Raw genomic sequence first — 17,214 nt, forward strand, 5'->3', positions numbered from 1 at the left:
AGGCGCGGGCCCTGCGCCTCCGCTCAGCGGCGGGGACTCCTGTCTGCCTCCCCCAGCCCCGAGGGCGGCGGCCCCACGTGTCCCGCGGAGCTCGGGGCCGGGGCCGTCCCCACGCGCCCTGTGCCCGGTGCGCTGTAAACCCGTCTGCCCCCGTGTGCCCAGTGGGACCCCGCCTGTGGCACAGAGAGGCCGGGGCGGCGGCCGCCAGCCGGAGGTCAGGGCCCCGGCCCAGCCGTGCCGCATCCCGGAGGCATGGTGTGCCCAGGCGGGAGGGCTGCGTGCCCCAGAAACGCGTGACGGGGGCAGTCTGAGAAGAGAAGCGAGCAGGCGCTGTTTGGAGGGTAGGACAGCAAGTCCCGTGCCTGTGCCGCTGCGCGGGGCCGTGTGTAGGGTGCCGGCGGGAGGCAGGAGAGGGCAGGGCTCGGGGGTCCCACCAGCCCGGCCCCTCCCCACGCCCGCACAGCGAGGTCGGAGGCTTCCGCTGCTGGCCTCGAGGCCAAAGCCCCCAGGGCCACACCACCCACCTAGTACGCCCTGGGGCGGTGCTCTCTCCGCAGTCGCGGCCCTCTGCGTGCGGCACCTCTTGGCCTTGCTCCCACCCAAGTTCCACTGTTTGCCCCAAACCAGGCCTCCAGGGCCTCCCTCCCCTGCCCGCCCCCCTCAGGTGGCACATTCAGGCCCTGGTGCACCCGAGGGTCCACAACCCTGGAAAAGCCTGGCCTCCCCCTCTGGCCCAGCCTGCCCGAGTCTGGGGCTGCGGGTGTCCCCGCTGCCAGGCATAGAAGGCAGCAGGCGGCCGAGGCTTCTGAGCTCCCTCTGCCCCACTCAGGAGCCAGCCCACCTTGCAGGAGGACTCCCAGGAGAGTGACGGTGGCCAGGAGAGCCACCTCGTCCTTCATGGTGGTGGGCAGCAGGACGCCTCAGTGCTTATCAGCCCGTCTGTTGCTCAGCGCCAGCCCGGGAGAGGAACAGCGGCCTCGGTGCCCTCCCCACCCCTTCCCAGTGGAGGGGGCGGTGACCATACCCACAGAGGCAGGGAGCCTGGCCAGGCCAGCAGGCGGAAACTGGGGCTAGGGACAGCTTGGCCACTTCCACCCAGTCCTTCCTGCCCCTTCCCTACCTAGTCCTGTGCCAGCGCAGCCCAAGCTGTGCACCCAGCTGCTCCAGCCTTGGGGTTGTCAGGCTCCTGTGCTCCCGACGCGGAGTCTTCCGGGCCCTGCATCCTGAGCAGGGCCCAGCTGGCCCTTCAGACCTTCCTCCCTCCATCCTGGTCCAGTCACAGGCCTGGGTGCCCATCTTGTCTTTCCTGCCCCAGCCATGGCTGTTCTGCTCAAACCACACCCTGCCTGGCTCCCTTTAGCCTCTGGGGAGGCCAGGAGGCCCCAGCTGCTGTGGGCGGAGCTGCCTACTTGGGCCTTGCAGGCAAGGGGCGAGCTGCCTCTGCAGTGCAGGGAGATCCTGTCCCAAAGCCTGGCTGGTTGGTGGTCAGCCCACTGGATGGCTTCTGTGAGGCCATCACTGCTTCCCCACCATGCCACTTGTGTTTTGTTTTACTTTGTTTTGTCTGAGACAAGGTCTCGCTATGTAGTTCAGATTGTTCTTGAATTCACTAGGTAGCCCAGGTTGGCCTTGAACTTGGGGCAATCCTCCTGCCTCAGCCTCCTGAATGCTGGGATTGCAGGTGTGCACCACCACGCTCGGCTACCATGCTGCTTGGTTCAGAAAAAGAATCATGCCTTCCCTGAGGCCAGCCATGGCCACACACAGGTCCTGCAGCCCAGGCAGACCTGACTCCTACTCCTCCCCGCCTGTGGGGGGTATGTGAACCCAGCAACCCCAGATGGCGAGGTGCAGCAATAGGGGAAGGATGCGGAGAGTGGGGAGACTGCTTGGGCTCAGAGGCTGAGAACACGGGGCTCCTTGCCTGGCCTCCCCGGGGCCACTCAGCCTTTCCAGTGTGTTGACCGGGTTGCTTCTCCTTTCGGCTGAGGCTGGTTTGAGGTGGGTTTGGTTAGCAGTGGCTGAGTCCAGGCTTGGGCAGAGCCGTGAGCGTGCGTGGCCCTGCTGTGGCTGGGGAGAGGACAGCAGCTGCCGCTTCCCACTGGCCCCCCATGCCCACACATCTGCCCAGTCTTAGAGGGGAGCCTCAGCCTGTCCGGTCCCGTGACCTTGGAGGGCCACCACTGTCACCCAGCTGGCCTCTCCCTGCTGCCCGGGTCCCAGCTGAGGGCCCTGTGCCTGCTGGGGTCCCCGCTTATCCTCATCGCCTTGCTCCTCGCGTTTGTCACCTGGCCTGCAGCCACGGCCTTTAGCTCCTCGTCCCTCACCAGGCCCCACGCTCCCTGAGGCGTGAGGCCAGGCGTGAGACCCCGCAGTGCTCAGGAGGGGGAATGACCATGCGAGAAGCTGGGAGACGGTGCCCTGGGCCTTCTCTCACTCCTTCCCGGAGCCCTGGGTAAGTGTGTCTGTGTCCCTGTCCCCGGCCTCCAGTCTCAGCTGTGTCCCAGCTCACTCGTGGGCCTGGGCATGTCCGGCTGACTGCACAAGTTCAGCCTTCCTCTCTGCCACACTCGCATTTCCTCCGAGGCCGGCATGGCCTCGCATCCAAGCTCACCCTTTTGCCGAGGCAGCAGGAAACAGGTCTGACCTCAGCGGCTTCCAGGAAGTCTCTGGGCAGATGGCCAGGTCCCTTGGACCTCGCCTCATGCACTCTGAGCTTGCCCGCCTCTTGGTCCTGCCCGACGTGGGCACTCAGGCTGACAGGCGAGGCCCCAGGCCGCCAGCACTGGCCATCCACCCTCCATACTCCTGTCCAGGAACAGAGGCACCGACCTCACAGAAGTGCGTCCCTGCAGGACGTGTCCTCGGTGCCCTCAGCCCCTGCATGGCCCAGAGAAGCTTCTGGATCCCAAGCTGATCATTAGGACATCCGCAGAAGCATCAGCCACAGGACACCCCTTCGGCCCTTAGCTTTCAAATATAAATACACAGTGATGCTCAGGAAAAATCTGCTGTGTTCATAACTTTGCTAAATAGTTGAACTGGAAATCAGACTTGAGAAAACCTGGGCTGAGAGCAAGTCTTATATCACATCTGGCTGCAGACACAGGGTAGGACATGAGGGTGGCTCTTGCGCCTCTGCCTGGCCAGACTGCATGTGGCACTGTGCCGGGCCCGTGTGTTCAGACAGTTGCACTGCGCTGCTTTTTCTGAACTTTATTGGCATAAAATCTCCTAACTGTGGCTCCAAAAAAAGTTAGTGGTGCCAGCAGTACAGCTAAAAGGAAAACTGAGAACCACTATAGAGTCAAAGAAAGAAATCAATGCAGTTTATTAAAGTCCTGGGGAGATAAATTTATAAGTATAATTTTTGGGTCTCCGAACCAACTATGTGGCTGGGCGGGGTGGCACAACCCTGTAATCCCAGCACTTGGCAGGCTGAGGCAGGAGGATCATTGTGAGTTGGAGACTACCTGGGCTACAAAGTGAGCTCAAGGCCAGCCTGAACTGCATAGTGAGACCCTGTCTCAAAAACAAACAAAAAATAATCGCGTGGCTTTCTTTTGTTTCTTATTGGAAAAATATGTTCAGTTCTTGAACTTTCGGCATTCAAACATGAATTTTTTTTTTTTTGTACCAGGAATCAATTTGTGCTTGCCAGGCAGGTGCTTATGCTGCTGAGCTATATCCCTGGCCCTCAAACATGAATTTGGAATGATGACAACCTAGAGCTGGGCGTGGTGGCGCATGCCTGTAATTCCAGCACTCAAGAGGCTGAAGCAGGAGGATTCTTGCAAGTTCAAGACCAGCCTGGGCTACAAAGTGAGTTCAAGGCCAGCCAGAACTACACAGTGAAACCCTGTCTCAAAAAGACAAAAAAATTACAAAATAATGTAGTCCCCATATACTCTTCACTCAGCTTCCTCTTTTAAAATAACATAATATAATCATAACACAACTATGTAACTCAAGAGATTAACATTGATCTAATACTGCCTCATGCTATTTTTCTTTCTTTCTTTTTTTTGGTCTTTTTGAGACAGGGTCTCTCTATGCAGTTCAGGCCTGCCTTGCACTCACTTTGTAGCCCAGGCTGGTCTCAAACTCACAGTGATCCTCCTGCCTCAACCTCCTGAGTGCAGGGATTACAGGCGTGCACCACCACGCCCGGCTTCTCATGCTATTTTTCACATTTTTTTTCTTTTTTTTTTTTGACACAGGGTCTCACTGTGCAGGCCAGGCTATCCTCAAACTCCAGGTGATCCTCCTGCCTCAGCCTCCCAAGTGGTGGGGTGTCAGACATGCAGCACCACACCCGGCTCAGAATCAGATTTTCTTGGCATTAGCACCACACACACAGGGACTGGGGCTGGGGTAGATGAGCTGAAATGCCTTCACAACAGAGGCCTCTGCCAACCCCACAGGCAGGAGGGGGCCTTGGGGTGCAGGCGCCTGGGAGGTCCCTTTTTACTTGGGGCCAAGCACAGAGGCCCTCTACCTTGTCTCGCCATGTAGCCCAGGCTGGCCTTGTACTCCAAGTGATTCTCCTGCATCAGCCTCCCAAGTGCTGGGATTATAAGCATGTGGCACCATGCCCAGCTTTCTTTCCTTCCCTTCTTCCTTCTTCCCTCTCCCCCTTCCTTCCTTTTCTTTCTCTCTCTCCCCTCTATCCCTACCCGCCCCCACCATTGAACCCTGGGATCTCTGAGCTGCATCCCCAGTCCTTTTTGAGACAGGGTCTCTTAGTTGCTCTGGCAGGCCTCTATGTTCTACTCCTCCTGCCTCAGCCTCCTGAGTAGCGTGTTTCTCCTAGTTCTGGCTGCAACCTGTGGTGAGGTCTTGCTCAGTGTGACCTACAGTGCTGAAAATCTTTAGTCACACCCTAGAGCCCTCCCTCCTCCTCCAAGCACCATCTGATGGTATTGTTGTTTTTTGAGACAGTCTTCTTAAGTATCCAGGCTGGCCTTGAACTCATGGTGACCCTCCTGCCTCAGCCTCTTACGCACCCCCCAGGCCAGCTTTTGGTATCTGGTGACTTGCTTGTTGCAGCATACACCATCTCATGTGCTCGGCCCCAGCGGCCCTTCTGGCCGCGTGCCGTGGCAGCAGGACTTCTGTGCTGGCGCCGCGGGCTCCAGCGTGGGCAGGGTCTGAGTTATCTTCCCAGTGTCCGTTCAGTGGTTCTAGGCACTGAGCAGAAGATGCAGCCCAGCTTCCTACAGTCAGCCAGAGAGCGGACTTTTTCCTCGAAGCGCGGGTATAGCTGGTCTGCATTAGGAGGGTGAAGACCAAAGGGGAGGGGCCTGCTTGGGCCACTTGTTTTAGCGGTGCTGGAGACTGAGCCCAGGGTTTTTTGCACATCCTGGGCAAATGCCCTACCACTGAGCCGTACCTTAGCCCTTCATTTTATCTTACTTGATTCACGCTTGGCACCAGAATTTTTGAGATACTTCCTGATAAACATACTAAGACTGTAGAAAATAAAAAGATAGCAGCAGGCATCTACATAAGAACAACTTGGGGGTGAGAAATAAGTTGTCTAGGAACAGTGTGCATGGAAGTTCCAATGTCTTAAAAGTTGAAATAATTCTTAAAATTCCCTTTCTAAAAGCATGCTGATTATAATCTTTTTTTCCTTTTCTGGAACCAGGAATTAAACCTAAAGCCTTGCACTAAGCTAAGCTATATCCCAGCCCTATAATTTCTTTTTTTTAAATGCTGGAGCCAGGCGCGGTGGCACACACCTGTAATCTCAGGACTTGGGAGGCTGTGGCAGAAGGATTGCTATAAATTCAAGGCCAGCCTGAACTACATAGTTCAGGACCATCCTGAACTACACAGTCAGACCCTGTCTCAAATAAAAATAAATAAAAAATTTGCTAAGGATGGCCCTAGACTTTGTGGGAATGTTCCACATGATCAGACCTGGCTGTATTTTAAATACTGGTTTTTGTGGTATTAGTAACTGAACTCAGGACCTTTGTTTTTTTGTTTTTTTTTCCGGTACTGGGAATCGAACTCGTGACCTTGCACTTGCCAGGCAGGCGCTGTGCCACTGAGATAAATCCCCAGCCCCGAACTCAGGACCTTTGAGTTCAATTGAACTGAGCTACATATCCCCAGCCTTTTTTTTTTTTTTTTTTTTTTTTTTTTTTTTTTTTTGCGGTACCAGGGATCAAACTCATGACCTTGCGCTTATGCCACTGAGCTATACCCCCAGCCCCACCCCAGCCATTTTTATTGGAATTAACCAGACAAATTGCTCCACCAACTGAGAATGGCCATGCACCACCACCCACAGAATCGAGAAAGAGCTATCCATCTGTCAATCCTGTCCGTGTCCGGCCAGGGTGAGTTTGCCCACGTTGAGTCAAGTTAAGCCGCAGGCTCCACTCCTGGTGGTGCCCTTCCATCAATTCCTTTAAGTTTCAGCTTTGCAACCATACTCCCTTCCGGAACCCAAAGACTGGTTTCCTGGAAGCTGCCCAGCGGGTCATGGGAGTAACTCCTCTGCATCGCCAGTGGGCATCGTTTATGGTCGGAACTATGACAGTATCTGATCATCTTTGAACCTTCGACTTTTGTTCCTGATTAATGAAAACAGTCTTGGCAAATGCTTTCGCTCTGGTCCATCTTGCACAGTCCAAGAATTTCACCTCTAGCAGCACAATAGGAATCCCCAGCCATTTTTAAAGAAATTTCAAGACAGTGTCTTACTGAATGGCTAAATTACCCAGGTTGGGCTTGAATTTGTAATCCTTCTGCCTCAGCCTCTCAGAGTGCTGGGATTACAGGCACCTGGTAAAATGGACGACGGCATGCGGCGAGCAAGTGCTTTGGTCACTGGCTGTATGAGGATGGACATGTGTGGGTTCTACACAGTCTGTACCTCTGTGGAATTTTTATGTGGGCTGGTGTTTATTCTAGAGTGCTGAAAGATCTTTCCTGGCCAAAAAAATCAGTCATGCTCATTAGAGAACAACGGAAAATACACAAAAGTTTGGCAAACAAAACACCTGTAACCTTATCATACAGACATACAAACCTACTGGCAATATTCTAGTGTGTTTATTTCCTGTCTTTTTCCACTAACGATAGAAATATAATATATATATATGTAGAAATGATAGAAAACGTTTTATATATGAAAGAAAATGATATGAAATGATGCAAAAACATGATAGGTGATAGAAAATGATAGAAATGATAGAAAATGATGGAAAATGATAGAAAAACATATATGAAACAGGGTCTGCCAGATATATAGATATAGATACAGATATGGTATATGGTGTAAAGATGGTTATATTGATTACAGAATTTGAGTTTTTTTTATTTTTTAATTTTTTGTCTTTTTGAGACAGGGTCTTGCTATGCAGTTCAGGCTGGCTTTGAGCTCACTTTGTAGCCCAGGCTGGTCTTGAACTCGCAGTGATCCTCCTGCCTCAGCCTCGGCGAGTGCTGGGATTACAGGCATGCACCACCACACCCGGCTCAGAATTTGAGATTTAAAAAAAATTTTTTTTTTGTCTTTTTGAGACAGGGTCTCCCTATGCAGTTCAGGCTGGTCTTGAACTCACCTTGTAGCCCAGGCTGGCCTCAAACTTACAACAGTCCTCCTGCCTCAGCCTCCCAAGTGCTGGGATTACAGGTGTGCACCACCATGCCTGACCCTGATGCCCAAAATTAACGAAGGAAAGGTTTATTTAGCTTACAGTTTGTGGAGGTTCCAGTCCATATGTGGTTGGCTCCAAGGCAGAGTGACACGTGACAGAGGGCAACAGTTCATGGCAGCAGAAAACAGGAAAAGCAGCAAGAGCGAAAAGGGGGGAGCAGCAGAGAGCAAGCCTCTTTCCCTCCCTTATTTTGTATACACGCTACTTGCCCCAGGGTGGATGTAGTACTCACACCCATACTCCCAGCACTGAACCATGAATCAATAAAAAATTCTTGGGGTTGCATCTTGTTTAAGTGTCTTCTCATCTCCCCCTTTCTTATTTATTTATTATTTTTTCTTGTCTTTTTGAGACAGGATCTTGCTATGCAGTTCAGGCTGGCCTTGTGCTCGCTTTGTAGTCCAGGCTGGTCTTGAACTTGCAATGATCCTCCTGCCTCAGCCTCCTGAGTGCTGGGATTACAGGCATGTGCCACCATGCCCAGCTCGCCCCCCTCCCCCGCCGCCTTTTTTAGTTTATTTGCTGGGGTGATGTTTGTAAATTGCCTATTGTGCCTTGCTTTATTGCTAGTATTTAGACCCCTTAGGAAATGACTACTTCTCTGAAGCATGTGTAGCTGGTTTTTGGATTTTGAGTCTGTCGCAAGATTCTGCCTCTTCAGTTTGTTGGGGATGAGAAGTTGCTGCCTGCTTGGCCCAGCCCCTGGGTCTTTGGCACTATGCTATAGTTATTTTCTATGACCTTTAGTCAGTATCAGTCTTGGAATACCAGGAAGAACAGCTGTTTAGAACAATTATGTTACTTTTGGCTAAAGAGGTGTCATTAGCAATAACAATAGTACCAAACAGCCTAGAAAATGACAAACTGAGGTAGCCATTAATTTGCCACCTTTAACCATATGAACTAGATTTGTGGCTATATAACAAAATCTGAAAAAAAAATCTCAAAAAAAAGTCCAGAAAATTATATGCAATATACAAGTCCTTAATATGCCAATGTTTCCCTCAGGCGTTAAAATTTAAAAGGGCTAGGGAGAAAACAGAGAAGTGGCATAAGAGGAAGGGATTAGAAGGAAGGCTGGAGGACAACAAGGGGTCACACTAACTTTGGGGAACTGGTGCAGAAGACCAGAGGGAAAGAGAGGAGGAAGAGATAAAAAGAACAGAACAGAACCACAAACAGGCTAGAAACCACATGTAGACTCATCAAAAAACAAGGTCGAACAATAGAGAGAAAAAAATAAAAACAAAACCACCACCACCACAACAAAAAACAAGAGAAAGAAAGAGGCCGGGTGTAGTGGCACACGCCTGTAATCCCAGCACTCAGGAGGCTGAGAGGCAAGGGGATCGTTGGGAGTTCAAGGCCAGCGTGGGCTACAAAGTGAGCTCAAGTCCAGCCGGAACTGCATAGGGAGACCCTGTCTCAAAAAGACAAAAAAAAGAAAAAAAGTTCACTTCCAGGTTTGTCTCTGCTGTCACTGGTTGACAGCGTGTGGAGACGGAGTCCCGATCCATGCTGATTTATCCCAGCAAGCCAGCAGTAGCTTCCGGGCAGGGTAGTGGGTAATCTCAGTGAGCCTGCACCTTCTGGCTGAGACCAGGCTCATAAGGCCTGCAGCCATCAGTATTCCTTGGGCCTGAGCCCAGCTGGGAGCTGCTAGATGGCGCCAGCAGTGGCTCTGAGTTCTGAGCTCAGCCAGCCCCTCTCCAAGATGGCTCCTGCCAATCACTGCCTCATGTGGAATGACTGAGCCCTCAGCACTCATCACCAGCTAGTGCAGTCATTCACCCCAGTGCTCTCCTGCACTGCTGCTCTCTCCATGGCGGGCTGTGGGGTCACCAGCAGACACTGTGTGTCTGCAGGTCTGAACCACTCCTCTTGGGCGGTGAGTCCTACCTCAGTGAGAAGGTGCTGGCGGCCGCCTCCCTCCTCTTCGTTTTGAAGTCTCTCCCTTCACTCTCCGTGGGCTTCATTTCCCACTTGACGTCTTCCTGAGGGACCCACTTCCCTCCTTGTCTTCCTTGAATTGCTACGCTGTAGTGTCTGGACAGTGACTTTCAGAGAGGCTCTTTGCTGCTTACTGCTCCACTGTCTTGGTGCTCCTCCGAGATACATTTTATTTAGTTAAAGTGTTCAGTTCTTTCCTTTTCCTTTATATATTGCATATTTATTTCTGAAATGGGATCTCACTCTGCTGCCCAGGCTGGCCTCAATCCTCTGGGCTCAGGAGAATTTCCCAAATTGGCCTCCCAAGTAGCTGGGACTATAGACCTCCATCACCGGACCTGGCTCCTCTTTATATACTGTAATTGCTCAAAAGACCTTCATTAATACTATTTATAACTTGGTGACTTTCAAAGTTTTCTTTCATATATTTATATTGTTATTTTATAAAACTATAAAAGTGGTAACATTTTAAATACATATCCCAGTTTTGATAACTGTGCCTCTCGGCTTGCAATTCAGAGCGCTGGGCCTCTTTAGGTTTGCAGACCTCTCTGGCTGGGACACCTGGTGAGTCCCATCTTGCACACAGCCTGCACTGGTGAACAGGGCCCACATACAAGGGACACAGTCTGTCACATGGGGATAGTGGAAGGTCTGCTTGTGAAGTTCACCTGGGGAAGACCTCTGAGCTGTACTGTAGTTCATGGCTTTGTGGTCCAACCTATTCCTGTGGCGATGTATGAAATGGATACTGCTACCTGGATCCCGAGAGGGGGTTCTGCCTTGCAGAGCTGGGTCTCCTTGGAAACCAAAGTGAGGGTCAGCTCCTGCCCAGCACAGGCTCCACAGGGTTCCTGAGCAGAGCATAGGTTCCACTTTACGTGGGGACTCTGCCCTGAAGTGCCAAATTTTTTTTCTTTTTTTTTTTTTTTTTTGAGACAGGGTCTTGCTATGTAGCCCAGGCTGGCCTCAAACTGGCTGCAATCCTCCTGCCTCATCCTCCTAAGTGCTGGAATTACAGGCAGGCAGCACCATGCCCACCCTCTTCACCTCTTTTCATTCCTAGTCTTTTATAAATTTCTCTGTCAGGATCAACATAGATTTCATGGGACTGTCCTGGCAGTTTGCAGAATGACTCAAGATGACCGCAGCTGACTGTCCAATCACTGTAAGGGTGACATTCGGGCCCTTGGCTGGGTCTTGCAAGTTGTCCTTGCAGGTGCTGCTTGGGAAACTGAGCGGGAGCCCCTCTGTGGCTCAGGAACAGTGCCAGCTGCACCAGCCGCCCAGCTGCCCAGTGCTGCTGCCTGGGGAGTGCGGGCCCCGCCCCCAGGCTACTTTCAAGGATGCTTCTTAACTGCGGTTGTGCAGTTGAACATTTTAAGGTGCTGGATGATTTCTTTCAGGGTTTGGAGTGGGGGCAGCTCTTGTTACTCAGTTCAGGCGGGCCTGGACTTTACGGGATCCTGCCTCAGCCTCCCAAGCGCTGGGCCCACAGCCAGGCAGCACACCTGGCAGGAGCTCCATGCTGTCTTACACATCACATCACAGCACCGTGCTCCCTGCCTGCCGTGCGTCCTCTGATCGCCGTGCATACCGTGCCTGCTGCGCCAGGGAGTTTCCCCTTCGGTGTGCCTTGTACGGTAAGGCTGTGACCTGAACACCTTTCGTATCTGTCACAAATGTTTTCCACTTAGTGGAATCTAGGGTTTCAGGACTGGGGACTGAACCCAGGGCCTTCACATGGAGCTCCATTACATCCCCATGCTTCCTTAACTTTTTGTATTTTGAAACAGGATCTCACGAAATCATTGAGTTGCTGGATTCAGATTTGTGATCCTTCTGCCTCAGCCTGCTAGAATTCTAGGACAGTAGGTATGAGGCTCCATGCACAGCATGATCTAGCTTTTCCTTAGTCTTTTTTTTTTTTTGCAGTTCTGGGGTGAAGTTGCTAAATTGCCCAGGATGGGCTCAAACTTGTGACTCTCCTGCTTCAGCTGCCCAGAATGGTGCACGACACGCAGGGAAATCCTTCTTCCTGCCCCTCCCTCAATGGCCGTCCATCCTTCTGGGAACAGAGACTATTTCCAGGTGGAGCAGCGGGGAGGGAGAGGCCCAGGCTCCTCCCGCAGGACCAGCTCCATTACCGCTGCCCTCTGGCGGCACAGGTGGACAGTGAAGCACACTGACTGCAGTGAGGGGAGTAAGTGGTCAGATGGACTCCAAGGGTACAGCTGAGGTTTTTTTGTTGTTGTTTTATTGTTTGTTTTTTGTACCTGGAATTGAACTCAGGACTTTGTGCTTGCCAGGCAGCCACTTGTGCTACGGTTTTTTTTGTTTTGTTTTTTGGTATTTTTTGGTCTCGATATGCAGTTTAGGCTGGCCTCATGTTGTAGCCCAGGCTGGTCTCGAACTTGCAACAATCCTCCTGTCTCAGCCTCCCAAGTGTAGAGCTGAGTTTTAAATAACACATCAGATAACTCAGGACCGACCTAAAATACCCAGTTCCCTCGTGCACCACTCCTGGGGGCAGGCGCCCGGACCCTGTGAGTGCCCGGAGGGGAGCGGGTCTGATGTCCCCAGGGACGTTAGCGCCAGGTTAGTCTCAGTCAGCTGTGGCCTTAACCAACCTGGCTCCCAAACTACGTGCAGTGAGAAATCAAAATTCCACCCCAAAGGAAGTGAACAACAATAAACTTCCCCGGCTAGCCTGCCCTACTGCAAGTCAAATACAAAGGCAGTTTCTGTACTAGCAAAATACTTTTATTATTTTTATAATGATAAAACAAGGAAAGTAAAGACTTCTTTTTGGTGTATACTAGAGTTAAGGGAAGTGGAAGAATAAAGGGATTAATAGGACTTTTATGTACTTCTGAGGACCATAAAAAGTTAACAATACTAATTGCCATAAAACTTATAGCTCCCCAAAAACAGATATATAAAGGATCATAGTTTTAAAATCTATAAAAGTAAAAAATATACAGTTGGAAGCTCTAACGCTTACTCCATCTTCAATATAAAACTGTAAACATTTATTTACACAAAGCACATGTGTATAACGAAAGTCCAAGCACCCTTTCTTCTGAGTTGTGGCTCTAGGAAGATGGGGATGTGCATGGCAGCAGTCATCGCCTCCCGACCCCCCAAAGCCAGGTTCATAAATAAAGCCACGGGCAGCTCCTGGAGGGCCCCAAGAATCACATTTTATTGCTATGACACTGCAGCAAGTGAGAAGCCCGCCGTCTGCCCAGCCGGCCTGGGCCTCAGGCAGACAGCGGGCTGGCGGGCACCCGGCGGGACCGAGGCAGGAGGTGGCCTGGGGAGACAGGAGTGGAGCAAGGATCCAGAACCAGCCGTCGGCCTGGCTTTCAGTAGAAAACCTGCTGAAGCCACGCTCTTCCCCAAGCTTGGGGAACTTGCTCCGAGGGCGGGGTCTTCACTGGCTTTGGGACTCCTCCGGCCTTGAGAGCTAAGCTGCCTATCTGGGGACGGGGAAGGCAGTGCAGGGCTGAGAGAGGGCCACACCCGCCAGTGGTGGCAAATGGCTACAAAACAAGAATCTGAGGGTCCAAGGAGCCCTGGCAAAAAAGGCACTGCTGGTGCAAACAAATTACCAAAGTGACTTGGGCTAGTCACGGATTTCCTTGGCTCAGTTCCTGACGCGACACTGAATGATGCACTTTGAGACACCAGGGAAACGGACACAGGGTGCGGCTTCTCCAGACTGCGCGCAGCCCTTCTCCTGGGCAGACTCCTCCCTCCGCCCTGTGCGCACGGCGGGTCTCGACCACGCTCCGCATCTCGCTTTCCAAGTGGCCAAGTGCCGCATCTGGCTTCCACAAACAGCCCTCGCCGCATACCCTGTTCTGTGGGCTCTCGGCTCAGTGAAGCTCATTAAGACCTTCAAAGAGAATCTCCCAGAACCCTTAGAGAGGATGTGTTAGTGTTATAAAGCAATCTTTAAAAGTGCAAGTCACCTATCGCGGAGGAGAAGTCAGCAAAGTAGAACTCCTTCCCCAGGGCCGGCCTGCAGCCTCTCTCCCCAAAGCTTTACCTAAGGAATTTTTCTGGCTTCCGTTTCTCCCTCCACTGTAGTACATCACTGCTTCCCACCTGGGCTGGAGAGGAAAAAGGGGAGGCAGAAAGGAAGGTCACGGGAAATGCAGACGGGCTGGGGAAAATCTGTGTGCACAACTTACGCCCCGCCTGTTAAACACAAGCTATCGGAGAAACCGCAGGAGGTGGGGCGCCCTAACATGACACCAGGCCCCCAAATCTCCACCTGCAGCCTGGGCTTCTGGCACGTTCAGAGTGACACTGAGAGGGACGCACTAGGGAGCAGGGGCAGCTCTGGGACGCCCACCTGGGTCTCCAGGTCGGCCCCCTCCCAGTCTCCTGACCCTTTTGGCATCTGCAGTCACAGGCTGCGCTGACGGAAGTGCCTTTCCCGCCACCCTCCTCCCCTGAGAGCCGGCAGAGCAGGAAGACAAGGCTCTTTAGTGGGAGGAAACTCTAGGTTTCCAATGCCTCTTCATCACTTTAAACCATCACCTACGCTAATCTGTGTAAAATTTTCAAAAAATTCTTTTCTATGCTACGAATTACAAATAATTCTGCTATTTAAGGTTTCGACCAAAACCTGTGCCCAACACTGAGGCAAGTGGAGAAATCCTGCAGAGCCCGCTCCATGGCTCCACTGCATGTCACACTGCTACTGCTGGGCGTTCGGTCACGAGGCGGGGAGACCACCTTTAGAACCCTGTTCTGCTGCCCAGCACCAGGCAGTGATTTCAGCATACGGGCCGGGGCCAGCCCGATGGACCGAACGTGCTGGCCTGGGCCCCCCAGACCCGGACCAGCCGGGGCCTCTGCTGCAGCCTGGGTTCCGCCTGCCCAGCTGCCTGGGCCATGGGCTTTTGGTCCAGAGTAGTTGCTCTTTCTTGAATCTGGGAACAAAAGTAGAGGACAGCTGAGTACTAAAGCCACCACAAACCCTCCACTACTGAGACCCTAAAAAGTCATCCAACTCATTTATCCACTCCTCCGAAGTCCTGTTCTTCAGCAGGGAGTCGATCAGGTCGGTGTGTCCGGCCACACTGGACAGCCCGCTGCCTGGCTGCCCACTGTAGGCAAAGGGCAGCTCCTGGCCCGCAGTCCGCACAGGGTAGGCCTGAGCACAGTGCAGTCCTGCACGGCCGCCCATCTGCGAGGCGGGGCTCTGCCCGAAGGCGCTCAGCTCCGGCCCCGCGGGGCTCAGGCCAGACAAGGCGGGCTGCGGGGCTGTCTGCGGGGGTGCAGGGGCAGATGCACCGGTCCTCTGCTGCGTGCTCACCGGGGGCAGCATGGACCCTGCCGCAGCGGCTGAGCTCATGGGGGCCATGGGCCTGCTAGGCATCGCTGGGGAGAACTGCGGACTGGACAGCTTCAGGTGGGCCTGCTGCATGTGGAAGGTGGAGGCGCCAGTGAAGGGGCTCACGCCGCTGCTCCCGGGGGTCTGGCTATTCAGGTTCGGCATTCCCTGGTGCTGCCATGAGGCGTTCTGGCCTCCGATGGCTGCTGGCAACCTTGGGACGGGTGGCTTGGTTAAGCCAGAGGTCAGAGTCCCCTTGTTGTGCTGCTGGGAGAGGCCAGAGCTCCCCAGAGAGTTCTGTCCATAGGCAGCTGGCACCGCTGTGCTCTGGCCCACGCCTGGCTGCCTCGGAATGTGGGCGTGTCCATTGGCAGCCTGTGGCGGGGCCTGGGCAACCATCTGAGTCATGCCTGATGCCAGGCCATAGAGACCGCCCTGAGGCATGCTCTGGGAGCCGGGGAACTGGGCGACACCCCGGTCCTGTGGGCCTGAGTTGGAGGGGATCGAGGAAACCGAGGTGTGTCCAGGACCCATGGGCATCAGATTCCCAGGCTGAGGGAAAACGCGAGGACAGGTGGAGTTGGACGGACCCAAGTTGTTCATGCCAGACACAGCAGCCGCGGGTCCTAGAAGACAGAAGATTGTCGATCAAGCGGGCCCTTCCCGGCCGCCACCGGGAGACACCTCTGAGCCCCAGGCTGCAGCCCCTCTCCTGCAGGCGAGAGGTAGCGTCTTAACCCCGGACAGCTCATGGGGCAGAGAGGAGAACCCCGGGAGCTGCAAGACCAGTCTCCCACAGGACAGATGAGGCCAGGTCTCGGACAGGGTGGGGCTCAGGGAGGGAAAGCCAGTTATCTGTCCATTTGCCTTTCAAATACCCTCCAGGGTTCTGCTCTGGGTCCCGGGGATTTCACGATGATCACCCGAGCCTCTGCCTCCAGGAGGTCTGGCCAGCACAGTGCGACTCAGCCTGTGTGAGCATCAGGCTGCAGGTGCCAAGGGTTCGGTGCGCAGGAAGCTTTGGGGAAGGAGGGAGCGAGAAGGCGGCAAGCGCTGGGTTGGAAAGTATAAAGCTGAGCAGAGCAGCAGTTTAGAGAACACCCCAAGCAGAGCAGAGTGCGGACAAGCACAGGGCGGGGGAGAGGGAGGGTGCAGTCTGCTGCGGACTCAGCAGCTATTTAAAAAGCGCCCACACGGCACCAGGCACTGCACTGGGGAGATGTCAGGGGAGGCCCTTATTCTCGTGGAACCTGCTGGCCAGGGCTCTGGCCTCAACAATGGCCACGAGGGGACACCATTAACCAAGATGGCTCTTCTGGGTAGGACAGTCACTATTTGGGGGTTGGCCAAGACTCAGTACTTCGTCTTTCCTCTTCCTCTCCATTAGCACTCAAGTAAGAATGGGCTGAGAGCCAGGTGTGGTGGCGCACATGCCTGTCACCCCAGCACTCAGGAGGCTGAGGCAGGAGGATTGCCATGAGTTCAAGGCCAGCCTGGGCTACACAGTGAGTTCAAGGCCAGCCTGAATTACACAGTGAGACCCTGTCCCAAAAAAATACCCTCCTCAATACCCCAAAATACCAAAAAACAAGAATGGGCTGATGGGCTGGGGATATATCTCAGCGGCACAGCACCTGCCTGGCAAGCACTAGGTCCTGAGTTCAATTCCTAGTGAAAAAAAAAAAAAAAACGAGGCTGAGGAAATGAGAGCGTTGACACCCATTCCAACATGAGGAGGGGCTGTGCTCTAAGACACTGAGGGGGTCGCAGACTGGGCCCCAGGCTCACACACGTGCCCACCTAGTCTCTCTGGGACACGTGGCTGCAGCCCACTCCTCCAGAACACTTCTTAGGGAGGGCCCCTGACTAGAGAGGCAGTATGCAAAGTGTCCCAAGAACGAGCTAGGCCAAAGCAGATCAGATTTGACTGTAAAATCTCCATGCATGCAGCAACCGCTCAGGCAGATTAGCTGGCACATCTCAGGGGTCACTGCTGAGATAGTGTGCTTCCTCCCTCTCCTGGTGACTGTCCAAGGCTGACACTGCTATCTGTGACACCACAGCGAGTACAGAGGTAAAGAAAAGAATCCAGGGGCTGGGGATTTAGCTCAGCGACACAGCGCCTGCCTAGCAAGCGCAAGGGCATGAGTTCAATTCCTGGTACTGGAAAAAAAAAAACTATAAAAAACAAAAATGAAAAAAAAATACAAGTAAGACCAAATCACTACAGTCCTTAAA

General features: G+C 53.3%; 2 protein-coding genes across 2 annotated transcripts in view; both read right to left on the reverse strand.

Moving 5' to 3' along the window:
* Positions 1-1,596, reverse strand: part of Ltc4s (leukotriene C4 synthase) — a gene marked incomplete in the record, with an annotated part of 2,650 nt that extends 1,054 nt beyond the window's left edge. The window contains 1 exon segment of the mRNA XM_013507904.1: positions 842-1,596. Coding sequence (XP_013363358.1) covers positions 842-899 — 58 coding nt within the window.
* Positions 1,597-12,367: 10,771 nt separating this feature from the next.
* Positions 12,368-17,214, reverse strand: part of Maml1 (mastermind-like transcriptional coactivator 1) — a gene marked incomplete in the record, with an annotated part of 47,942 nt that continues 43,095 nt past the window's right edge. The window contains 1 exon segment of the mRNA XM_005376017.2: positions 12,368-15,602. Coding sequence (XP_005376074.2) covers positions 14,626-15,602 — 977 coding nt within the window.

Source organism: Chinchilla lanigera, unplaced genomic scaffold (genome assembly GCF_000276665.1).
Source record: "Chinchilla lanigera isolate Chin_1 unplaced genomic scaffold, ChiLan1.0 scaffold00007, whole genome shotgun sequence".
NCBI lineage: Eukaryota > Metazoa > Chordata > Mammalia > Rodentia > Chinchillidae > Chinchilla > Chinchilla lanigera.